This window comes from Onthophagus taurus, chromosome 6 (assembly GCF_036711975.1).
Source record: "Onthophagus taurus isolate NC chromosome 6, IU_Otau_3.0, whole genome shotgun sequence".
Classification (NCBI taxonomy): Eukaryota; Metazoa; Arthropoda; class Insecta; order Coleoptera; family Scarabaeidae; genus Onthophagus; species Onthophagus taurus.
In genome coordinates this window covers 9629327-9656986 of record NC_091971.1, presented here as the reverse complement: position 1 = coordinate 9656986, position 27660 = coordinate 9629327, and the positions used below count along the sequence as shown (strand labels likewise).

Below are 27660 nucleotides of genomic sequence, written 5' to 3'. Positions count from 1 at the left end.
TATTGCTTTTTGCAAACAGTTTCAATAATATCAAGACCAGAATCAAGTTCAAGAGGAAAAATATGAAATGAACCACTGTGGATCATTAAGCAAAATGGAAATTATTTAGAAATGCATCAACGATCTGAAAAAATCCCCAATTTGAAGTATATGAAAAAATAAATATTAATTATATGGATGCAAACTCGCAATATTACAACTATTTAGTCCGTATTTAATGGAATTACAATTGTTGGTATTGTTTTATACACAATTTGAACTCTATCAATTCTAATGCAAGCAATTTGTAGTTGTAGTACTAGTACCTGGTAAATATAACGATGTTGGTGGAACTGTGCTTGTATAAGCCATCTACCATTAGCATATTCTTGACCTGGTGGACATGAAAGTGTTTTAATTTGACATCTTCCATTAATTAAAATATATCCACTTGAACATTGACATCTTCCATTGATATAAATTGTTGTCCAAACTTCTTGGTGGAGGTGTTGAAGTCCATTGTGTTTCGATTGATGTACTCTTGCTCAATAGAGCAAACGCCATTAACAACTTGATGACCTAGTAATCACAAAGGTGTCGGTGGAATTGTGCTCGTGTATCTAGTTTGACACAATAAATTGCTGACTTCCTTCACAGCTTGGAGCAGGAGTTGTTGTTACTTGACATTTTCCGTTAAGGAATGTATGTATATCCGCTTTGACATTGACACCTTCCATTGGTGTAAAATCTAAGTAACATCTAAGAAAGAGAGAGATTTCGGTTTTTTCGATGGGCGGCAGTCTTAGCAAATATCTGCTATATCTGTTTCCTGAAACAGTCCACCTAGATATACATTATTCTCCTAATGCAGTTCAATGAGTTGATGTAGTCTGATGAGCTAATATAGCAAGATAAAGAAGAACTGTGTTAGGGGTAGCTCTTTTGATGGAGTTGTTAGGGAAGTGTTTAGTATCCAAGATTGATCTAGGACACAGCTATCCTATCCTCTACTTAGTGGGCAAAGGACGCTATGTTAAAGAACTGTATGTGTGATAGATGTCTACAACGTGGATAAGCTGTCAAAATCCGTTAGAGTTAATAGACAACGGAAGCAGTAAACATTCTGATGATCTAAGAACTCTTCTTAATGTACTCTCAGTGCAACAAAAGTACAACGAGGTTATTTTATGAATGAAAAACTTATATGGTTATGCCCTAGCTTAAGAAATTTACTGATGCTGTTAATTGGCAATAAGATGTAATGAGGTGTTAAACATGTGATCGTTTGGGACAGTAACAGGCGGAATATGTCATTTTCTTTTTGCAATAAAATGTCTGTTTCACAGCCATAGTTACAACGTTATTGGAAACCACCTCATAGTAGGATCCTATGGCTACATCTAGATCAATATACACTTATGTACTGTTAAAATTTTCCTACTTCTAAAGTACGTCTAACAGGTGTGGTAAAAATTTTATAGAATTGTTTGTAACAACTGAAATATTTATTGCGAAATGCTGATGGCGAAAACGAATTAAAGACATAATTAGCGTATAAACACGAAATCGTCTTCCTATGTATCCTAGCTAATCGAGTAACTCTGAAGCAACTTGTTTGCCTATTACATGATGCTACTTAGATACCGAGCTAAATTACTCCTGCAGTTTAAATTAAAACTACAAAATTGATAATGATGTTGCAAAAAATAAAGTTACAATACTACCTCCAATCCTATTTGTTATGCGAATATGATTGTTTTAATTTAAATTAAAAACTGAAAATTTCTGAAAGATTCAGAGTATATTCTCAAAGTCAAAACAACCACTCGATGTTATCCATACATTCCCTTCCGGTGCATCTATTTTTAAAACCTTCTATACATAGCCCACTTTATCTATATTTAGCGTAGACACGTACGGTTGGCAGTAGTTTTATTTCAGTCGTTCCGACCTGGTTCCCGATATCCCGCGTGTAAACAGTCTTTGTGTTGTCCTGTCCCACATTTCGAATCCCTCTCCTCCCATTTGCAATTCCCAGTATTTCAAAAAATCCAGTCTCAACACCAATCTTCTCTGGGTATAGTTTTCCCGGCGTGGTTTTGGCAAACCAGGAATTTACCCAGAAACATAAACTTTCGTCATGCACAAAGTGAGTCAGTCAGCTGTTTAGTTAGCGGTTAGATTCATCTTCTGTAAACGGAGGGAGGGGGCTAACTGTTAAAGTAAAGCTGTTTCGTTTTATAAATTCTGTTCGGTTTGCTATAGAGAAATTTTATTTAGAGACGGCATTTGAAAAGTTTTTAGAAAGTAGGGGAACACTCGGTGAACAGCCGGCGCCGCTGCGCATTGGAGAACGTGCGATGCCGTTGATTGGAAAACTCGAGAAGAGAGGTTTTTGGTTTTGGCATGAGCAATCCGCAACCGGAACTGACTTAGTTTCTAATAAAATTATTTCTTTTCTTTTATCCATTCTAGCTTTACATCTTTCAAGTATTGTTTCACTAATTATCCCATCTAAAAGGTTTTGGAAAAATGTCCTAAGTTATTTTTAACATGTTATTAATAAGAAATTATGTCAATTATTCTAATTACCACATCAAAGTTTAATTTCCCATACAATACTTAATAAGGTAATGTACCTAATTATGCTAACGTGAATTCCCGCGGTACCGCGTCTTTTTCATTATTACCATAAAAAAACGATGGTGTTACGTTCGGGACTATTTAAAAAGTGAAAATGGGAAAGACAAACGACTCCACGTAGAACGTAGACTGCGAGTTCAATAACCGCGAAGTGGCGAAGGAAAAGGGAATAAATGAGATTTCAAAGATTTAATTGGTTTTGATTGAAGTCGACGACGTAGAGAATTAATTTCTTTTTCGTTTATCTTTTTTGAAGATTCGTTTTAATTGGTTATAAAACTTACAATAGTCGTGGAGACGTAGTCCTGCTCCTGCGAGATCAGGAGGTGGTCCATGAACATAATAAGTTCCTTCGTAGTATTCTCCCGGTCCGTGGTAATGTTGGGACATCGCCGAACAGTACATGTCATTTTGTGCAGGAGGAAGTTGTTCCTGCTGTACTACGCTTTGACTTGCGACCATCCCTCCGGGAACACCACGTCCGTTAAAAACTTTCCTTCGCGAAAACACTTTCGGTTTAATTTAAGATATATCCTTAGCACATGGAAGAAGACACATATCTCAAGCACCACTTGATACTATTTTTTTTAATTAAAAAAAATTTAACTTTATTTATATCCACGAGGCGCGGTACCGGGATTTGCAGCTGATAAAGTAAGGAAGACCAATGAATTTAAATTTTTCAAAAAGAGAAACCAAAATTAAAACTTTTTTGATTGTGGGGTGAAAGGGGATTCGTACTATTTTTTTTTCTTTTCGATACCGAAGTATACGTGTACCACGGACGAAAGTAGGAACGTTTCTGAGTTGCCGGTCACTGGCTGGTTACGGAGAATAGTAGGACACACAGTGCGCGCGCACTTTTGAAAAGTTAGTGCACCCGAACGAGCGCCGGCAATAAAGTATACGGTTGACTTGGTGGAGCGGGGATTCTATGGAATGCACTGCGCCTATAACTTATGGGATAATAATGATTCGAATGTTCCGGAATGTTCAAGACACTCCAGATTTTTTTTTCTAGTCCACCCCTCGTAATGATTCCAAACTCAAACCGTTTTTGCACATTATACAAAAGTCGAGAAAACCTTGTAAATGGATCCCCACAAAGCAATAATATTTTTGTTATTTAGTAAATTTCCGAAGGAAACTTTTTTTATTTATATTAACCGTGCTAACAACAGTGTGAATGAAAGGATGTTTCTAAAATTTTATAGTAAGTTTTTGAATTTAATGTGTAAATTCAAAATTTTTTTACTTTAAAGAACAGCATTTCGATAAATATTTTTTTTCTACACAATATATTTAAGTTTATAGATACTATAAACTACGATCTAAAAATAAAAATAAAACTTTAATCGAATGATAAGTTCTTTCGAGAAAAATTTAAAGTAACGTGAAGCGAAGAAAATTAAACAGGTGAAACTTAAATGTTGAGTAAATCAAAAAAGGTTACATAAACAGTAAGCAAGAAGTCAAATTTCTGTAATGAGATAATTAATAGTAACTTTCACCACTGTACCGAAGGAATCAAAAAAAAAATAACATGACGGGACATACAATACGGTTACGATACGGGACTACGACACGAACCTGAGTTGGATTAACACAAGTTATAAAGGAAGCCGAACGGGTAAGTGTCATACCTTCTCACATTCTAGACCATTTCTCGCATTCTCCGAGGACACGTTATTTCGGATATCCAGGATTGTTTTATCAAGATCTAGTGCAGATGCAAGTAGGTAATGCAACCCATCGTCTTATTTGAGCTGAAATATATAGGGAATGGATAAACCGAAGCTTTCTGCAACTCAGCGTCCTTTACCGATAAAGTAGAGGATCTGACAGTTATTATTCAATTCTATGGGATTTATCCTGGATATTAGGCTCCCAAAATGCTAATAACCCACCCCTAATCTAGTTCGTCAGAGCCTAGCTTGATAAAACATGTGTTATTAGTACTCCTAATGCTAACTATTTTACTCGGGCTAGCTTGACTTCTTCAACATGATAGTCAGAGCATTGAGCAGAAAGTATGTTGTATGCACAGATAATAATCTCTCTAATATTCAATTAAGAATATTCATTAATACCATAAAAGGTTTGGTATATCAAATAATGAACGGTAAAAGGCATCAAACTTGTACCTACTTGAATAAGGTCTTTCTGAAGGCGCTCATAATCACAGTTCAATATCTAGGTAATATCATTGAGATTTGAGATGAACGACAAAAATAACGGCAGTATTGGAGTCGTGTGAAACACTTAAAGTCAAGTACCATCACATAGCTAGTTGATGTAATAGATAAGATTTTATGAACAATAGTAATGAAGCATAAATTCCAAAGTTATTTAGGTTAGTCATGTTGAAATGATCATACATGATACATTTAGCCTCCTTTATCAATATCCGAAATATGTTGTGTGAAGCAGAATAATCAAAATCCTCAAATAAAGCCGCGTTAGATGGAGATTACATAGCTTTTTATGAAGAAAGAGCATAGCCAACAACATAGATATCTCCCTATAAATTCGTACAGATGATTCCTTCCAAAGAGATGGAATTAAATGTTGAAAATTATAAGCAGTCTTTCTCTTTCCAATGACGCTATAGGTTGCCCTGGCCTCCTCTTTCTAGAGGTTTCGTAAAGGTGCAGGGTCAGTATCGTCTACAGAGTCTAAAATGTTGTGTAACGAACATTTTAAAGAACCTCCCACTGTTTTAAGCACTGCTAAATCAAGTACACCATCCAATTTATTATAAAAAGAGCAGACATATCTATATCATTGGAATCATTACGTCCATTAAGGTTCGGTATTGCAATGAGTAAACTGGCTTACGCCAGGTGCATATTTCAAGTTAATCGTCGTAGATATCTAAGTACGTAGTTCAGGTTAATTACAGCCATCTTAGATATGTCAGTGATGTATCCAGGTTGCCAAAAGTAATGGTAGTGTATAGTGTAATGATATGTCCATATAATTATCGCCGAAATTCGTTCTTCATCAATAGAAGTAGAGATATCGCAATATTGCAGGATTTGTTCTCAATGTTGCATGTCGTTGTAATAAGCTATAATCAAAAATGATTGATTTCCAAAATCAAATTAATCGTTTATTTTTTTATTATCCGTGATTTTACCAAGGTTATAAAAAGTTGATTTGAAGAAACGTTGGTGTAGCAAAACATTTATACGAAGTTAGCCCCTAACTTCTAATATCCCCCAATTAATTCGGACTTTACATGAATAGTAATTCGTGCAATGGCTGCATCCTTTGATAAGAATCGCTAGCTTCATCCTTCGTTCTTGGCACATACAACTGTAGGGATTTTAGATCAAATCTCCTTATACAAAACATCAAAATAATGTCAATGTGTTTAATAATTAAATAAAAATGACCATAATAGCTTCTTCTATCAATATCACAAAACCTCATTTCCATTTTAGCTCCTTCAGTTTATCATTCCAGTAAAAAACAATTTTATAAAAAGCAGATTTCGAGCTGTACCTCTCATCTTCAGGAAAGCTTCTAAAAATTATGTAGATATGTAATTTAGAATCGTATGAGAATACATTGAATTTCATCAAAGAACATTTTGGAACTATTGTTAATGAATATTTCTACATTATCTCAAATTGTCGTATTTACGTAGTCATTCCTCATAATTTGAAAAAAATCGTTCCTAAATTAAGTAACTAAGCAGATGTTAGTAATTTTCAAAGTTGTAATTACTTAAGTAATGCATGAGTTGCGATTTGAGCGTTACATATTAATTTCTGCGATAGTTATATATTTTTTTTTTCAATTTCCTTCTTTACTTAATACAAAACAAGAAGTTATTTTAAAATTTGTTATCAATTCGCTGACATTAAAATATGTAACCTTTTGAACCCATATCACAACGAAACAAAAAGGGGATTTTATAAAAACGATTATTGCTCAACAAAAACTGTCGTCGTCCCGTTGGATTATCAATTAGCCTATTTTTAAATGTTACGCAAGGATAATTTTTTTATAGATGTAGATGAACTAAAGCAAACAGGAAGTGTCCACGGACGAAATTACAAGCAGAAAATTTAATGTATTTTTAAATAAAACTAAATTCAATTATTTTTTTTCAAATCATTTTACTTTTAATAGCCCAAAAGTAATGCGATATGTTTACAATTAACCTTCACTAAAATATCGTTTTGTTACGATTTTGCGGAAATGCCATCCAAATATATATTTTCAAGGAAAACAAAACCGATGCCTTGTCGAATTGGTTTCCCGGTTTAATTTTAGCCGTTTATTGCTTTTTAAATCAACTCTAATTTTTATTTAATGATCAAAAATTTTTGTTTCAAAATTTAACTATTTTAAAGTGATGTCATTACGTCCTTCATAAGATGCGCTTCTTATAACTTACGAGTTAGAAAGGACGGCCTTTAAAAGCAATTACATCGGAAAGGCCACCTCTTCGTATTACCATCGACCCAAATAATCATTTAAAAAAGAAACCTTATAAAAATAAATTTATTATTAAATTCAACCGTATAATAATCTTAATTGTTATTTGTTTGAGTCGTACCAAACATGTATTAACACAACATTCGATTAGAAATTTAATTGCAAAGAATTTTCTTCATCTACCTTTTGATTTGTCTCCGTATCTTTTGCGTGGAGAATCGTAACGTTGTTTTATGGCCCATATAGCACAAATTGTAATTTTGCAATTGGACTTTCTCCTCGCGAACGAAGATAATACGTATTATTTGCCATCCGTTTTTATTCAATTCTCAAATGTGCGCGCGCAAATCAATTTTGCAACTACTCCATCATCTATTATTGAGAATTGTGTGGAAAATGAGGATACGTCCTTGTTGTCCTTTGTAATTCTAACATCTTTCTTACTTTCTTATGACTCCTCTTGTAATTATAGCTCGTTTAAATTAATGACTATTAATTATTTCCTTTTGTTTTAACTTATTAATCAGAATTAATTAAGATCTTTCAATGATTAAAAAAATATTTTGTGAAAGTTTATTAATACATTCTATAATCCACCTACAAAAACCGTGAACAAGCGGATTATGTTTATAAACACCGCGTCCTTGTGGGTGATAATTAAAGGTACAAAAAACGGTTGGTGTAATCTGAACTTTACCAGCGAAAGGTTTATAAACAAGACCGACAGGAATGAAAAAAAATCGCAAAAGCTTAATGATCGTACCGAGTATTACGACCTTGAAAGCAAAAACCGTTTCTTTTCATCAACAATAATAATACACAGCAATAACTTTACACAAAGTCATTATGTTTCATTATAAAAGAAAATTTGATACTCTTCGATATTGCTTTATGTAACTCGATAAAATTTTAAACCAAGAGATATCGTTATCAATTCACTCTAATAAGCCGAAGTAGAGTCAAAACGGATTAATACGGGGAAAACTAACATTATACCTAAAACTAGAATCATTCTTGGTATAGTGTTAGTTCTAATTTTACACTAGTACCATTACTAGAACTAACACTATACCTAGAACTGGAATCATTCGGATTTAGCCGCACGTCTCTCAAGACGGCTAAACCTAAAAGTTCTAATTTTACGCTAGTACCATTACTAGAACTAACACTATTCCTAGAACTAGAATCATTCGGATTTAGCCGCACGTCTCTCAAGACGGCTAAACCTGAATGATTCTAGTTCTAGGTATAGTGTTAGTTCTAGTAATGGTACTAGCGTAAAATTAGAACTAACACTATACCTAGAACTAGAATCATTCGGATTTAGCCGCACGTCTCTTAAGACGGCTAAACCCGAATGATTCTAGTTTTAGGTATAGTGTTAATTCTAGTAACAGTGCTAGTGTAAAACTAGAACTAACACTAGATCTAGATTCTAGTTCTAGGTATAGTGTTAATTCTAGTAACAGTGCTAATGTAAAAAAAACTAAACTAGACCTATAACTAGAATCGTTCGGGTTTAGCCGTACGTCTTTCAAGACGGCTAAACCCGAATGATTCTAGTTCTAGGTCTAGTGATAGTTCTAGTTTTGCACTAGCATTGTTACTAGAACTAATACTAGATCTAGAACTAGAAATATTCGGGTTTAGCCGCACGTCTCTCAAGACGGCTAAACCCGAATGATTCTAGTTCTAGGTGTACTGTTAGTTCTAGTTTTACACTAGCACTATTACTAGAACTAATACTATACTTAGAATTGTAATCATTCGGGGTTAGCAGTCTTAATAGACGAACGGCTAAACCCGATTGTTAATTATTATGACTTAAAAATATATTGTCAGTTATATCCAAAGTTCGTCTAAACGAGGATAGTTATATTGAAGTTTTAGAAATTGATTCTCAAACGTTGATGGATATATTTTTTTATTAAACAATTCTTTGAAGTGTTCATAATATTTATCAAATTAATAGATAACTATATTGTGTACTTTGATCGGTAACATCATCACGCTTTTACACAAACAACTTTATACACATTATTGGAATTCCTAGAATTGATAGTCATTGTTTATCATAATAGTTTTATAACAAATTTTTAAAATTAACTTGGCGCTTTAATTTTTTTAAAGAAAAACTCTCTCACGCAGTCTGAAGTAACTCACAGTTTTAACCAGAATTACTAAGGAATCCCACACGGGGCCGACCTGCGTAACTGTAAAATTGCAATTGCGTGCTTGAAATACTCGGTTGTCTCGCATGCTAAAGAAAAGACGGTGATTTTTCCCCTCGATCCTGTTGCCCACCCGATTTATTTTTACATCGTAAATTAACGGTACTTGAAATTCATAAAAATATTTTTTTCCTGTATTTGATAATTTTTTTTTGAAGACTCATTAATCCAAACAGGAACTATGGATTGTTGATCCAATACAATGACGCGTGTTTTCACGTTGAAAATAGTAGTGAAAGTTTTTTCCCAATATCTGTTAGAAAAGGATTATTTATTTTTAACCAAACTTTTAATTGGCATTAATAATTAATGGTTGCATTCAGACGAGATGTATAATTTTTCGAACCCCAATTAAATTTGCCACACCAAATTGGTCGTCCAATTATGATAGGTTCAGCCTTCGTTAACGAGAGATTAAACAGAAAGTGTGTCGTCGTTGAAACATTTTGTTTAATTGCAAACAGATTTTTTTCGAAAAAAAATAATTTTTTTTTTATTACCCGTTACGAATTGAAAAGGAAAACTACGTATACACAAAGTATAGTTCTTCCAGGAAAGAGAGGCACATTTTCATTAACATAACTCGCGAGAAACCAGCTGTAAATCGGCTGGGTTATGGCCAGTTACTAATTACCAATAGCTTTCGTGCTTTTCCCAACAATCGCATCAACAACTCTTCTTGAGTATGGACATTGTTCCACGCGACAATAGTGACCTAAAAAGCCACACCACTAAAATAGTGGTTAGGTTAGTGAAAAGAATCACCACAACGACATATGTCAAACGTGTTGTGGCCACCTAAATTCCTTTTCTTGCACGACCAACGCTTGTTGTACGGAAGATAACCGTTTTCTGTACCGTATTGAAGGAAAATAACAAGTATTAAATGTTGTTGTACAAATGTTATTATAAAAGGATTTGTTAAATAAAGTTTAGAATTATTTAAAGTCATTTCAATTACAATTTTCTAATCAAAATCGATACTGGTTTAGAATTTGCGCAATCAATACAATATGATAAAAGCTTTATTGTTTGCTGAAAAATCAAGTATATGCTGTTTATCACCTCTTGTCCCAGACCTATGATTGAAGTGAATATTTTTGATATCACAGTTTCTTGTAAATCTATTTAAGCATTATTATTTTGAAAAAATCATTCCAAAACTACATTAACATCAAATTGTCATTTTAATTGAAACATAGAGGATAACAACTCTAATGATTATTGAGTAAGGTATAAGACTAGAAATATGTGTTCCTTTTAACGAAGAATACTCAAATAGGGAACGAATTACTCAATCCGTTTTGAGTAAAACTTTGAAACGTTTTAGAAAATCGGGTTATGTGAAGAATGTTTCTAAATCTGGCTCAAGGAAGAGTAGAACTAACGAGAATAAAAAGTTACATGTGTTAGAAGACACCAAAAATTGTTACTACTCTATACGGCAATTATCTTTTAATTACAATGTAAGTGTGGGTTAGGTATCTCGCATGTTGAAGGAAAGCAAGTTTCAATTTTGCGAAATTATGATGGATAAACAACAACATAAATTTTATTAAGAGGTTTATTTTTACAGATAACTGTACTATTAATAAATAACACTGTCGATATTGATCGCAGGAAAATCCACATTGGATGAATCAGCATCATACCCAAAGGCCACAAAATATAAACAAACTAATTGGATTGTTTGCATTAGATTTGAATTTATGCCGATTCCATCTCACTTTCTCAGATGTGGTTCTTCACCAGACTATCACTATATAATATGATCATTCCTTGTTCATTGCTATTATCTGGATTAAATTCAAGATCTTTGTCACTAACGTCAAATCTAGCTAATTCTGTATCTCTTTGAACTGGTAGTCTCTAGAGTTTCATAAAGATAGAATAATCGTTGCTGTTTATGTGAATTGATTGTTGGGAACCAGGGTGGGGAAAAATCGCGATTTCTTTATTTTATTTTTTTTCTTAATAATCATTGATTAATATAAAAAATACTTGATTCAAATTGTGTTCTAAATCAAGTGATTTAAACCGGGCGAATGTTGGAAACTACTGAATATGCAACAACAATACGACAAGTAACATAGGCAAGTTATTGTAGTTAGTTACGAATTGTGTTAAATGAATTGTAATAATTTGGTTATCTGAAAACTGATGACAAAATACAGTGGCTCTCATTAGAACAAGCAACGAAATCAGTCTACGAATACATAGAATATATCCGGCCATATTTGCTTGTTAATTTCAGCTACGATTTCAACTTTCGATGGGGAACAACTTTTAGGAGTCGACGGAACTGATGAAATCCAATCATCAATCAAACCAACTTTGTTCGGAAAAGAATATTTCAGCTATTGCAAATATCCTTAGCTATTTTTTGTTTATTTCTAACATTACGTTATCCAATTACATCAGCATTTACACATTTATTTTTATGTTATCAAGTAATATCATTGACTTGTTGTTCTGAGAAATAATCGCATTTTTATCATTTACGTCTGAAAAACACTTCGACACCGTCTTAACAAAGATAATTAAATTAACGTTAACCAAGCTTTATTGGTAATTTTGAAATTAATTCAGGAGAAAAATAATAAAATGAAAATTATCATGAATAATTTTGTAGAATTATAATATATCCTTGATTTTTTTTGATTTCTATTGCAGAATACATTTGAAATGAAATGTCTCCAAATCTGATTATTAAACCACTACAACCGTCACGAGACCTGACCTTTTCAATAATTAATTACATTCTGATGTAATATGTCTGATGATGAGTGTTTTTCAAGGAAAGACGTAGACAGGAACTGGTAACAAAAAGAAAGAAAGTTCTTTTTAACGTATACGGCAATTATGTGATTAACACCGTAATTATTTACTTTGGAATAGTAGTTTTCGTTTCGTTATTGCTTAACTACACACTAAATGTGCTTTAATTTTTTAAACATTCTAAAAACATAAACAATAAAAACGACTAGATCGAGCGCGTCCATTTACGTTTATATTAACGTTTACTTTCCGATAGATTAAGTTATCGCACGGATTATTTTTTTATAGAAAGTAGTCTAATAAATAGTTCTAATAAACGATAAAATTGACTTCAAACTCCGTTGCTGTTACGTAATTTTCAATTTAAACTGCCATCTGTGCAATACCGCAGTCTCAAATTATGCGCTGTAATTAAAAATTACTAAGCAACTAATGAGTATAATCACACTACCAGGTTTCCCACGGTTCTTGTAGATGAATGTAAAATATACATTTTAGGTATTAAAACATTTTTCAATCTATCTTCCTTCTTTTTCTTATATATTATTTAGTGTGGGATCAAAATCATCAACGTTGACGATGATAGATAGATGCATAATTAATTGAGATGAAATGATCAAACGTGGAAGAGATTTAAAAATGTTCGTCTGAGATATACGAAAATAGAGTGAAATCATAAAACGGATTAAAATTATGAAAAAAGTACCCGGTTTTCTTCAATATTGACGTGAGCTTTTCTGGTCAGCAACATCTGCGTCTCCGAAAATATACGCGAAGCCGTAAACACTGGACATTTTGTTTGTATTTCCAGCACGAACCCAAAGCGGCTCAAACACTCAAGTTTTAACTAGAACAATCTCTTCCGATTCCACTTCGATCAATTGAATTCAACTTGGATGTTGATATAAAACGAGATTTTTTAATAGAGTTTTTGATATTTTTTAGTTGGATTACTTGAAAGTAATAAAAGAAAATAGACACAAAAACAGGTTGTCCGGGTTTTTAAATTTTTATTTTCGTCCGGGCATAGAGTGGAGAGTAAAACGACTTCGTTGTTGTCCTCGATCTTTCTGACATCGCGGGTCGGTCAACGGGCCGTTAACACGGTGCCTACATCAATAACACATGTGGATCCCCGGGTTTTCTTTACTCTTTCTGGAGGATGAAGTTAACCTTGTAGAATCCGAGGGTCGACAAATTTTTTTAACATAAAACTTGTATGAAAAAAAGTACCATAACTTTCAATTTTTTACTAAAAGACGTAATTTTTTATTTTGGTGTGATATTGACGTAACAATTGAGTCTGAACATTTCAAAAACAGTTAACCTGGTCTTTCATCGATCTTTCGGTCTGATGCAAGAAGAGATCGTTGAAAACCGATACAGCGTGCACAATAATAATGTTAATAGGCCCGTTTCGAGGCGAAAGTATAGGTGTCCATTCATCTCCGGGGCCATTCACTCTGCGGGCGATAGAAACGGAAAGAAAAAACCGCGATAAACAGTGTCCCGCGTTGGGAAACCTCGATTCGTTCGTTTGTGACCGTTGCCAGCAGCAACAGCAATAGCAGCAGCCAAGCAACAGCTTTCAGCCGCGGCGGCAGTGCAACAGAGACGTTTTGCAACCAAAGAACCCGACTGCAAATGCCCGATTATACAACAACCCGTTGCGGGAGAACGGACCGAAATTAACGCGGAGCGTAGGATTTTTACCGAGAATGGGATAATTATGTTGTAACCGGCAATTGATCTGAGACGAACTATCCTTTTTGATTACCCAAGATATTTTCGTTATTTATTTACCATAACGAAAGATAAATGAAGACACTTTTTTCAAATTAATGGCAAATCCAATAGTTTTTAAGATTTCTCATTAAGTATTATGAATAGAATGTCATCAATGTTACTATATATACAATATTTTCTAATCCATTCTAAAGAGATTTTATGTTATTTAACACTTCGTAATTTTGAGTAATTCTTAGAGATTTAAAACATTTCTAATCAAATTCATGATAATTTTGAACAATTTGAATTAATATTTAAAAACATCACCTTTTAGCTTTGACTTATAAGCAGGGCCCAGAAAGTTACTCTCAAGCGTCCTCCACTACAACCTCTATAAGCTGGTTCAAGAGTTCTAATAGTATCTAATCTTCTGCAAACATTATATAGTCTTCTGCCAGCAATATAGTCTTCTAGAAGCAATATCTAGTCTTCTGCCATCAATATAATAATCTTATGCAAACAGTATTTAATTTTTATTGGCAATATCTAACCTTCTGTAAATAATATCTAGTATTAGTAGTGACCTTAATGTCTAGTATTTGGTATTAGTTATGATATTATTAAGAAATGAACTATAAGCTTTCTACCAGCAATTTTCAATCTTCACAAGCAGAATCTAGTTCTTTTCCAGCAGTATCTAACTTTCTAGAAGCAATCCTAGTCTTCTGCCATTAATATAGAATCTTCTGCAACCAGTATTTAGTCTTCAAATAACTTTTTAAGCAGTTCCCAATCTTCTATTAACAATAACAATTCTTGCATTTGTAGTATCTAGTCATCTACTTCAGCTTCATTACAAATGTTATCAATAATGTGCAACTGAAAACGTATAGTAAAAAACATTCAAATCGTATTAGATATTCGCCATTATACATATACATATATGAAGAGACAGTTTAGTTTGCAATTTCTAAGAGCTTTCTAGCTTCAAGGACTTTAAGAATACTTAAAAAGTGACGTTAATAGATGAATTAAAGAATCATCACACTACTCTAATCAAAAGTATAGACAGTAGTTGGTCAAGAAGCAATGAAGAAATAGCAGAAGCTTCCTTAAAACATGTGGATAATGCATCCAACCTCTTTCAATTAGAGTTATCTATTGAATATCTACTGATGAAGAAAAGGAAATAACTATCTTTTCCTACATACACCAATCCAATTGGATTTTAATCACTGTAAACATAAAATTATGGACGTCAAGCAAGTCAGAATGAAATGAATCACATAAAAACACCTGGTTTTCACTTGATCTCTGGCAAAGTTCTACAAGAACTGTATGAAAAATGCTATAAGCTTATAAGATTCGACTTTATTGGTACACCACGAATAAACTATTTTCTCATCAAATGGCAAGTGACTCAAATTGTTATGATCCCTAAGTCTGGATAAAGATCTAAAGAAACATTATGTGTAATAAGTATATGTAACTCAAGACGACTTACTAATCAGATAATTAAGAATGTTAATGAAAAAAATAATGAATTCATTAAATATTGTCATCGGCAAGCAAGCCCAAAATACACTCCAAAATGTGTCTCTGTCCATAGATAATTGCATATTAGTGAAAAAAATCTTGAAAATGCACTTATTTTTGGATATGTAAATGTAATTCCCCCCTTAATCACATTGAGTGCACTGAACTCAATTATCTTTTACCACCAGTACCTCCAACATTAACATCTTACAGAGATTCGATAACAAGGTTATGCGTTTCATCATCTTATTACGTCTCCAACAAAGTGATTCTGACCAACATCCCTCTGCAATCCATCAAGGATTGCATGTAAGTTAAAGTGCTAAAAGCGCTAAAACTAAAATCGATTTGATTACAAGACTAAGATTTAATCAAATACTTTTTGATAAAATTGTTTGTGTAAAGATATAAATTGTTAAATGTATAACTCTTAAAAATAGTACCTGGAATAATTTCACATGAAACCAACCCATCTTAAAATAGAACCTTTTAGGTTTAATTTATTTGATATATCAAACTCTTAAGCGTTCAACAAAATAAATTGTTTTTGTTTATTACATTTTGAATACAAATTTTTTTACCTTACCTAACAAAACATTATTTTTAAATATTTTAATACGACATTTTAAAATAATCTTATAGATAAAATTGTTTCGATGACCGGCATCTCTATTATTAAAAGACACGACCTTTAAATTTCGAAAAGGTTACATTAATAAACGTTTAGGTGACACCGTCGTATGTAAATTGTTTGTGTTTTTCAAGATGGGATTTTAAACAACGTCCGTCCCTTATACGTTTCTATATATATTATTGATTTCATATATTATAGTACTTTTTTAAAATTTTATTGGATATCGAAAGACGCGAGTGAAAGTCGCGAAAACGAATCCGTATAAAAATAAAACCGCTTCGAACGTTATTTTCATACGATTTACATGGACTGTCTAACGTCCTCCGACCGTCGACCCGGCGAGATATGTCTGCAAATTCCATTTACTTTCACCACCGCGTAGAAAGGTTCGTTACAAAACCCGAGACTGTATACGCGGAAAATCCACCAAGTACGTGAAACTCGACGCTTTCAAAGATTTCCTGTTTTATTAAATGTGGTTATGCTATAATTAGATTTGTTTATGTTTTAAAACGATTAATTTTATCTTTTTATAATTACTCATCGTTAACAACAAAATATTTAAATAGGTACGAATTTTTGGGTATTTTAGTCACATTTATGAATGATATAATAATTCGTAGAAAAAATATACACGTTTATTTTATTTGATATTAAGTATTACTAAGAAAAAACTTATTCAATATAAGTAGAATAGGAAGGCTTTCACTGTCGGTTTTAATTAAAGTAAAACTAGAACTAACACTACCACTATCACTAGAACTAACACTAAACCGAGAACTAGAAACATTCGGATTTAGCCGAACGTCTCTTAAGACGGCTAAAATCGAATGTTTCTAATTCTAGGTCTAGTGTTAGTTCAATAAAAATATACAAGAATCTAGCACTGAATAACAAGTAAAACTACTTATTTAAATGGAAAATATAGAACTAGCTAACGCTGAATAACAACTAGTCCATTCTATCGAGGTCCGTTATATCGAGGTTTTACTGTAATAAGTAGTTCTTTTTTGAAAAAATCTTTCACGTTTCGGATACCATGTTGTAAACTTCTTCAGAAGCAAGTTCGAAGTATCATCCGAAAATTAAACATTTTTTCAAAAATCGCACGTCTTAATGCAAAAGTTCCTAGTTCTAGTGATAGTGCTAGTGTTAGTTCTAGTTATAGTTTAATAAAGCTTCTAATTCCTTAATAAAGTTTTTTTTTTGAAATTAATTTGATGTGATATCAAATTAATGGAACATCCTGTAGTTTTCGCAAAGTTTTTAGAGGCCCCATTTTTAGCGCCCCGCTGGTTTGAGTTTTTAGTTACCAGGGTCATCTATTAATAGTGACTTCTGTAAACTTAGTTTAGTTTAACGCGAGAGCTTATGCTGTGTTTACATTTTCTCTTCACCAGTTGCGTATGAAACGCTAAATCTACTACGCGATGCGGACGCGAACTAATTTTGAGAGGACGAATTTGACTCCTCTTTACACAAATTATTTTCCCATCTCAAAGTAAGTCAACTACATATAAAATTAAATGTGTCCGCATCGTTATATATCTTGTTTACTTTAAACGGTGGGTGGAAAGAAACAACTCGAAAGTGTAAACACGGCGATTACGCTGGAATTCGACGGTTTTCTTCTCGATTTGTTGATGTAGAGTATGAATTAGTGGTGATTGTAGAGTATAGATAATGATTATGTTTGTTTTTTGTGCAAAATTATGTTAGGTTACGTATAGATTGAAAAAAAGAACGACTTGTCGCGCCTTGGGGTATCCATTCAAGGTTATCTTCGCTGTTAGAACCGTTAGGATAACATTCTCGGTTCGCAGGAATGTTAAATACCGTAGATGTTACGTTTCTCTTTAAGAAAATTTAAAGTTTCTCTTTATTTTTATTTAATGGCCAGAAAAATATTTAATGTATTTTTCTTATTTTTACATCATCAGCAGGAAATGATTGTTTTTCCGTTTAAAAGTGGCTTTCTAAGCGCCTACTTACTCAGGTGCATTCCAGCGCGCACAACAAAATCTACAAGTCTTTATTTGTTTTATAATTTTATTGTATTTTTTGTATCAAAAGTTTCTCACTCACTTTGTTCTATTTTTTAATGTTTCACTTAGATGAGAGGAGAGACTTACGATGTTTTTGATACGTTCTAAAACAACTCGGCGCAACCACTGTCTCGCAGATCTCTATACTGCGACGCACGTAGCAAAATTGAGTCGAGATCAGCCGGAATTACACGAACTCCAACTGATGCCGGCGTCCTGCAGGTCAACCAAGTTAAGAACGGCCACAGGAATTTTACTCAACTATAATTTTCAATGCAGCTAAAAAGTTTGTATTAATTTCTTTAAATACACAACTTTGAACTCAGCGAGCTTTTAAACTAATCTTGTTGTTAATGGTAGAACTTGAGATCGGGAGATCTTATTACAATGTGGTTAGGATCTGCACAAAGTTACATTAACTGGTTAGGTTTTGGTTTGTATTTCATATAAATCGATCTAGTAGTTTCAAACTTGTTAACGATATAGTTGTTACGAATATTCCTAGTATTAAGTTTCTGGGTGGCCGTTATATACAGGAGGACTAAAATACTCACTCCCTAAGTGGTCATTTCAAAGTTTTTAATAGTTAATAGAATTTGTGGGTAGAGTAGTCAACAGATTAGGGTACATTGCGGTTACATTTAAATTCTGGTCCTGAATCAATGAAGAAACTTAAGCGTCCTTGGCAGGAAGCAACGATGAATGTATGTAACAAGTTGTTCCACAAACAATTAAGTTTGGACATGTTTTGTGTGCAATTGTTATACATGGTGTTCTCTTCAAACAATTCAGAAATACTTTACTCTGACAGCTATTTAGGTTTTTCTCATCTCAGTAGTAAATCTCGAAAGGTTTTATCTTTAATTTCTACATACATACATTCTTGCATTAATATACATATATTTTCTACAATATAACTTGCCAAGAAAGCTAGATTAACCATGATGACCGTTTCGAACTATCTTATATCTGCATAAAACATCGAACGTAGTAGACGAAGCAGTTAATATTTCGAGCACGATCGTTCGGAATTGTTCACGAGCATGTCGCCTATAAAATCAGCGAGTCGACAAAAAATAAACTACAATAAAAATAAACATAGCGTGGTGTAATAAATAGGAGCAGCGACGTGGCGTATTCAAATTCGAACTTCCGAAACGTCTTCTGGATTAAAGCCAAACGTAGCCAAGCATCGTCAACCAGAAAAAAATGTTTCTTTTAAGAGAATTTCAGAAAAAAACCGCAGCACTCTCGTAAAAAGAAGGAGTTCCCATCACCATCATCAAACAAAACGTTTACCGTTCGTCGATTCGTGTAGTTGCCATCGTCAGAGGTCAATACGCTTTTGTGACGGTCCCTTTTATTAATAGGCTCTCGACCGCTCGCCCAATCGGAGCAGCTTAATTGATTCGACGGTTTCAAAGAGCTTGCGTTATCTGGCTGAGGCGGTATGGTTATTCAAAAGGATGAAAAATTGGCTTCGAATTTGCAACGGAAAAGGAAAAATAAAATATTATCAATTTCAATTTTTATGTTTACGGTGAGCACGTGAATTCTTATCATTTGGAAAAGGAAGAGTGTCGTGAAATCTTTTCCGGATGTTCCCACGCAATGTTACTATTTCTACTATCAAATTTTGCTCTTCTAATTAATGAAATGTTTAGGAAAAAATAAAATAAAATAACAGAGTACACAATGTTTCTAGTTCTAGGTCTAGTGTTGGTTCTAGTTTTACACTATCTGTTTTACACTGTTACTAGAACTAACGCTATACCTACAACTAGAATCATTCGGGTTTAGCCGTACGTCTCTTAAGACGGCTAAACTCGAATGTTTCTAGTTCTAGGTCTAGTGCTAGTTCTAGTGATAGTGTTTGTGTAAAACTAGAACTAACACTATACCTAGAACTAGAATCATTCGGGTTTAGCCGCACGTTTCTTAAGACGGCTAAACCGGAATGTTTCTAGTTCCCGGTCTAGTGCCAGTTCTAGTAACAGTGTTAGCGTAAAACTAGAACTACATTAGACCTAGAACTAGAATCATTCGGGTTTAGCCGCACGTCTCTTAAGACGGCTAAAACCGAATGTTTCTAGTTCTAGGTCTAATGTTAGTTCTAGGTCTAGTGTTAGTTCTAGTTTTACACTAGCTGTTTTACATTGTTACTAGAACTAACGCTATACCTACAACTAGAATCATTCGGGTTTAGCCGTACGTCTCTTAAGACGGCTAAACTCGAATGTTTCTAGTTCTAGGTCTAGTGCTAGTTCTAGTGACAGTGTTAACGTAAAACTGGAACTAACATTATACCTAGAACTAGAATCATTCGGGTTTAGTCGCACGTCTCTTAAGACGGCTAAAACCGAATGTTTCTAGTTCTAGGTCTAATGTTAGTTCTAGGTCTAGTGTTAGTTCTAGTTTTACACTAGCTGTTTTACATTGTTACTAGAACTAACGCTATACCTACAACTAGAATCATTCGGGTTTAGCCGCACGTCTCTTAAGACGGTTAAACCTGAATGTTTCTAATTCTAGGTCTAGTGCTAGTTCTAGTGGCAGTGTTAGTGTAAAACTAGAACTAACACCATACCTAGACCTAGAAACATGCGGGTTTAGCCGCACGTCTCTCAAGACGCCTAAACCCGAATGATTCTAATTCTAGGTCTAGTGTTAGTTCTAATTTTACTACAATGGAAAATATACAACTATCTAAAGCTGAATAACAACTAATCTATTCTAACGAGGTTCGTTATATCGAGGTTTTACTGTAAAAAGTAGTCTTATTTTCAAATGAATTTTAAGATGATATCGTGAGTGCAAAAATGCGTTAAATCTCCTACACGAACTGAAGGATAGCATCTGGTAATCATAACCCAAGACAGTTACTGCAAAACATACATTACATCTTTTCTATATTTAGAAATAAAAGTTTATTACGCTTTATGATAAAAACTGTATAATAGTGGTCGAGTTGTTTCAATCTCTATCTTCATTATTTATTAAATGATTATAATAATAAAATATAAATGATGTATATTTTAATCTTAAAATTCCTAGAGTTAGCCTTTATTGATAATTTTCTAACAAGATAGTAGAAAGTAATATAAAAAATGATATTTGACCCATATAAACAAGTATTTTATCTCTTTTAGATAACGGTGTAAGTCGTTTTAGTTTCATTCATACGATTTCATTGAATTAACTACGTAAACAATAACTTTAACGTACTTGATACGATAAACTAAAAAGAATTTTTCGGATCGATTCTCAGTAAAATGACATCTCATGACGTGGTATTGGAGACTCTAGAGCTCCGTTAATCCCAAGAATGCGGTCAGTGCCGGAGCATTTAATTTTAATTAACCGTGTAATGCGACGTGGTGCGGTTTCCTGAACTATATATGTCGTTTGAAACGTGTTTTAGAAATAAAGTAAAACAATTCTTATCTTTAAAAAAAAAATAACTTACCTCTAAGTACTTGAACGTTATCGCCGATTTGAAAATTGATAATGACACCTGGATTAACATGAAAATGGACGATGTGTTCGTGAGTCTGATTCCCACTCGAGTAGGAAGAGCTACTTCCGCTTTCGTTTCCTCTATTTCCGCTAACTCCTTGAATCGTTGAGTTTTGTGGTTGAAATCCCGGTCCGATACAAAAACTCGCTGGGGAAGTTGACCCACCGCCGTTTCTATTAGAATTTCCATCAACATCACTGGATGTGTAACAATGATGATGTCTGGAAGGTCCGTAATGCGCGTGATAATGCGAATGGTAGGATCTTCCGCTTCGGCTATAAGGCTGAGCCGGCTCTGCCATATCCAGGTCTTCCTTAACTTTCACCATGTGGCTATAGGAAGATGCGGAAATATCTGGAACAAAGAGATTTGATTTGATTGATTTTTTTTTATATAAATGAAATGTATTGCAGCATCTTTCAACATCGTAGAAGAATCCTCGCAAACATCCTTGCGCCACTGACATTTTCAGAGGCTCATCTCAAGATGGACCGAACAAACTCGATTTGCAGTACTCCTTTCACCACAACGTCAATGGTTTCAACGACTTTCCGGATTCCTCTTCAAAATTGCACAATTTCTAATTACCTATCTACGAGATAGTTTGTAATAAGGAAATGGTTAAGATTACAAATTTTTTATGATATTATCTTTGTAATAGAATGTTAAATTGTATTAAAAATTACATTAAATAATCAATTCTTCTTCACAGTTACACTATCCGTAACTCAAAACGGGACAAGGTTATTCCGAATCCCATCGGTTTTATGTACTCTTGGTATAAAACCTTTCTTCCTTTTGTAACAGAGTAGAGAACGAGTGAATTTACGATGCTGTAACCATGGGACATCCCATACGCCGGGCATAAATCATCTCCAGGATGCAGTCGATCGACGTTTAAAGTGGTATACCTTCTCAATGTTTGATTTATTACGGATCATCGTCTAAGTAGACGTGGAAGGTTCTATTTCTGTTAGATCCGGTTTTATTCGTAGAGGTTAAAGTTCGATGTTTGAATATCTAGATTATTATTTTGTGTTATGAAAATAAGTAAGAACGAAAAAATTGTTATTTTTTGCAAATCTCCCCGAGATAAAATGAGACTCGACCTCTTTATATCTTGGGTTTCTCCGGGCCTACCGTAAGAAATTGCCAAGGCCGACCGACGAGGTTACCACATTCTTCTGTTTCTTTGTGCAAGTCGACCGGATTTTGACCGGTCGTTGTAAAACGATTCGTACTTAAAAGCAATCTTAAAAGTACCTACTTCTCCTTGTTATTTATTAGTTTTATTTCATGTTCGTTTAAGGTTTAGTTAAAACGTTAATGTAAAAGCTTGAAAATCAAGAAATTTTAAACCCCTTTTTGGCGCGTTCATGTGCTTTGGTGTTCGTATAAAAAAGGCAAGAGGAGACGCACAGCTGATATATCAATTAGTGGCGCCTATTAAAGTCACATCTGCTATTAGAGAGTGGGACATTTATTAGGTTTACGTGATTCGTTGTACATGTGTTTGCTGTCAGTGACGACCTTGTTTGACGCGTATATTACAAGTTGGAAAATCCAATTCATTGCTTTCCAAAGTTTTAAAACTACACATTTTGATTATATCATTAAGACATTTTTCAAATTGCTTTTTATTATCAATAAACAAAATCATTTCATTTACTACTAACTACAACTGCCCAGAATCAGTCTCTATCTTGCTATTTGTAATCATTTTTGAAATTACTTCAAGTTCAACGTTTATAAATGTTGGTAACTTTTAAAAAATTCTGGGAAGTTCATCAGCTATGCTTGATAGATTAATATAGTATCAGATAAACCAATGACTTTTCATTTTCTTGATATATTCCATAAAAATGCATCATTTTGATCAACCAACATTTTGAACAATTCGCTCTACATCAACTTCTTACATCACCATTTCAATTGTTTGGAGTGTTGTATCTCAAGGACACATTTGAGAACAACCCACACATCATCTGCATCAGAGAGGCTAATATTGCTTTTGATTTTGTTTCAGAATCGTCTAGAATGCTTTAGAATTTGAGAGAACTCATTGTGCGGCAAAAACAGTTTCAAGGCATGATGAGAAACATTTCGAATAAAAATACTAATATGTAATGTTTCACATAAGTTATATGTTTATAATGGTCTAAACCCAACCGTTTGTTACGAAATTATTCATAACAGAACATAAAGTTCAAAATTTGATGCTTTAGCTTATTCAAACTTATATGATACACTACACCTCTTAGGGAGAGCTCAAATAGAAACTGTATTAAACACGCCAACATAGAACGTACTTCCAAGATAAAGCTATTTCTGTATGTATGAACAACTGGAAAGGTAAGGTAGTAGTAAGGTAGGTTTTCTTAGGTTCACTTTAGGTTATTCTTAACATAAAAACTTGAGAAGAGAGGATAAAGAAAAATCGATAGTTTATAAGAACGGACATTTTGAGGTTGATGCTTTAGGAGAGTTAGTGCAGCTTGAAGCGCAATCACAGTTTTATCTTTGTTGCTTATTGTTACCTTTGATTTTGAAGCATTATTGACGTTGTGATTCACTAATCTTTGTTTACTTTTAAGTCCTCTATTAAATTATATATTTCAAAGTAGCATAAATGTTAGAGTACGTAAAGAGTCTTGTGAAATATTTGTGATGTCTTTAATCATGACTTCCTTTACGCTTCTTTCTTTTCCTCATCCCAGTTTTTTCTTTAATACTATGATTCTAGTTTATTTCTGGTTTCTCCTTTTTTCATCCTAGTTTTTCATCTCATTCTACATTTATAACTTGTTTCTCGGTTTCTTCCTTTCCAATCGGATTTATTTCTGTTCTTTCCGGCTCTTTCAAATTTACTGCCTTTATTCTGGTCCCTTGTAGCATTTCTAGCTTCTCGCTTATATCCATGTTGTTCTTTCTTCCAACCACAAGTTAATATAAGCGAAAAACTGTATCGAACACGAAGTACTGTGAAGCCTCAGTATTGGCGAAGATTGGCGAAAAATGAAGATGAAATGCTGAAGCGAATGTTGAAGTCTCCTTTTTACGTTTTTAACTTATTTTGGCATATTTCTTTCTGGTTTTGTTCGAAATTTTATCTTCTTCTTGTAGAGTTTTTTTGGTTCCATCAATATTACTAATTTTTATACTCTTCTAACTTGCTGCTCACTCCCTCTCTATTGTAGACGATTTGTTTTCTTTTTTCTTTCTTTTCTCTCATTTTGGAAATTCTGACTTGCTTCAAGATTCTTTCTTTTTGCCTTTATCTGTCATTCTCGTTATCTGCTATTTTCTGAATTCCTGAGTTCTTAGCCTGCATTGCTGTCTTTCTGGTATCTTTCTAGATTCTACAAGAATATATCTTCTACTTGTGTTGTTCGTTGATTATTGTAGTGAGTCACTTTTCATCTTCCATCTGGTATTTTTGATAACTTTTAGATTCTAACTTCTCCGTTAGGTAGTGCAGTGTATAATTTAGTGCGATCTAATTTTTATGCTGAGATGACAACCTAATCTTGCAATTAAATGCTGCGCAGATCTTTTACTATGCAATGTGATGAAGTAAACTTTAAAAAAAAAAACGAAAGCTATCGGCGTATATTTTGATTCCTTCTACAATTATTCAAAAATGCATCTAAATCGGTGTGATATACTTGTGAGCGTGAAGTTTTTAAAAGGATTACACTTGAGTGGTTTTGAATTATTACAAAAACGCAGTTCTGTAGAACCACAACGAATCTATTGAATATGATTAGAAAAGAATGGATTAAATAATTCGTGTTTTTATAAAAGAACTTAATTTGTTATCAAATGACTCTGTAATATTAAGCGATTTGTGTAGTATTCCTCTTTTGAACAATTGCGGTTTTCCATCAATCATGGTGGTTTTTGAATGACGTTTGCTCTACAAAGCAGCCAGCATCGACCAACTTTCGCAAAACAATTAAAATAACAGCCACGCATGAATCACCGCGTGTGCTGGTGCATGCTGAGTACAATGTGCTGCCGTACGTCAACTCACTCTCTGGGTTCGCACGATAAAGTGACGTGACGTGCGATAAGAACGCAGGGTCGCATTGTTTCCACTATACTTTCAGTTGGCAAAACAGTTCCTGGCAACCAAAACTCATTCTCTAAACTCCGGGGATGTGAACGAAATCATAACGAGGTTCCAAAACGAAAATGTCCATCTTTCTTTTTCCACTGTCGCTATCTCTCTTTTATTTCTTTTCATTGACTGGTGTTGTTGTTCAACGTCCGTTAAAGTTTAAAATACACCGGACACGTGTGTGAATGAGGCTCGGCGTACATGAAGAAAGGAGGAGGTGGAAATGGAAATGTAAAAAGAGAAGAAAAGTTGAATGGACTCTACTCTTTTCGCAATTGTTAGCATTTGGGGTCCGTTTCAAGCAAACACGAGCAAGTAGAAACGCAAACTATTCTTCGTCTCCTGGTTGGAGCTTTATAAAGCTAATATTTACCGGCCTAGTACTTGCTTTGTCTATTTTGGACACCGTACATTAATAACCGGCCGCATCCGCGAAGCCAACCATCAATTAATATTCATTAAATGCTTTCGTAATAGCCTTTCTAGGAACACACACACATACAAAACTGTATATACAACACTCGACGGCGATAGATTATTTTTCACCTTTTAATGGTTTAGCAAAGTGGTTGACGTATATTATCGGATTTTGATAAAATAACGCAATTTCTTGGTGTGTTGAGTTTCCCGGAATAGTGATGTCTCTTGAACGATTTGTCCTTCAACCTTCTTTTGTCTACGTGGTCGTAGTTGTCGGCGGCAAGTTTTAAACCGTCGTCGACGGGATATAGAAGAATTGCGGCTTGTTGGTTGTGAGAACAAAGGCTTGCAATGCGACCTTCAAGGCCGAGAATAATAAAGTAAACGCCGTTAAATAGCCACCATGAAAGGTGTTTATAGCTTCAATGAGATGTTTTTTTGGTGATTAATTCACCAGCAACGTGTTGAATCATAGATTTAAATTTTAAAAAGTTCTTAGAAAATTATTTAAACCATTTTCAATATTTAAATATTCATTTTATCTTAGGTTATTAGAAAAACGACAATATATTATTACCTTCATTTCTGGGAAACATTTATGTAACTGGTTAACAAGAAGAAATATTGGAGAACGACTGATTTTAAACAAAACTAGCAGAACTAACATGTGCATTTATGTATATGATTCATTGAGCATGCGTGTATTAGCGATAAAGATAAGGTACAAATTAATTTTTCTTCGTATTTTGCGTTTTTCTTAAATGCCATAAGTATTACTTACAAATCAAATTATTTTTTCCACATGTTAATATGTTTCTTTCTATTTATCAATACTCCTACGTTAAGTAATCGCATACTTTTCGAATAATTAATTTATTTTATCTAAATCGTAAATGGAATTTAAATTAATCATTAATACAAAAAATATTGTTGATGAACACCTAAACATTTAAAACTTACCAAAAAAATTGTCGTTCAATAGGTTTTTATTGAAATCAGTCCTTTAAATATCAGCCTTAACACCTCTTAAAAAACTTTTCCATAAAAAAAGTCTCTTATAATAATCTAGACGGCCAAAGTTGAAAACATATGTGAAAAAGTATACTTCTGTCACTTTTGACAGGTAAACCGCCCACATGTGTGGTGGAAACACGTCAAAGTAAACGTAAACGCGACGCGGTAACGTATCGGCGTCGCGACGCCTCGCGATTTTTAAATGGGCCGAAGAACTTTCTTTTTCTATCGTTGTTAATTGTTATTAATATTGTTTTTTATTTCGGTTACGTGGGAGATTGCAATAAAAAAAATCTAGAACTAAACCGGAACCGACAACCTGTGCTCGAGCACCATGTTTGTTATTGATCGGTAGAGAGAAGTCTCACCGTTGCATGCGCGAAAGATGCGCCGAAGAGACGTCAGGGGGCGTTAAAAAATTCTTTTCCCCACCTGAATAACTTCTACATCCTGTTCGAATTCTAGACGACTGTCTAATTTTTAACGATATCTGTAATCATTTTAATGTAGATTTCTAGAATTAAAGACCTTTAGTTTTGCTATTTCATCATAGATGGAGTAGAACA

The 27660-nt window shown here is 33.7% G+C and overlaps 1 protein-coding gene across 7 annotated transcripts in view; it reads right to left on the bottom strand.

Annotated features, from left to right (window-relative positions):
• LOC111427807 (miles to go) overlaps positions 1-27435 on the bottom strand; it is a 42995-nt gene extending 15560 nt beyond the window's left edge. Inside the window, exons 1-2 of one of the 7 annotated variants that reach the window (XM_023063117.2) lie at positions 27041-27435; positions 21490-21894 (exon numbers count right to left, since the gene is read on the bottom strand). In XM_023063117.2, coding sequence (XP_022918885.1) covers positions 21490-21868 — 379 coding nt within the window. In that variant the 5' untranslated portion in view covers positions 21869-21894; positions 27041-27435. Of the gene's footprint in view, positions 1-305; positions 367-2906; positions 3269-17970; positions 18140-21489; positions 21895-26657; positions 26692-27040 lie in introns of those variants that run through there. The other 6 variants (XM_023063116.2, XM_023063118.2, XM_023063119.2 and 3 more) reach the window with 6 other exon arrangements.
• Between the last annotated feature and the right edge of the window lie 225 nt (positions 27436-27660).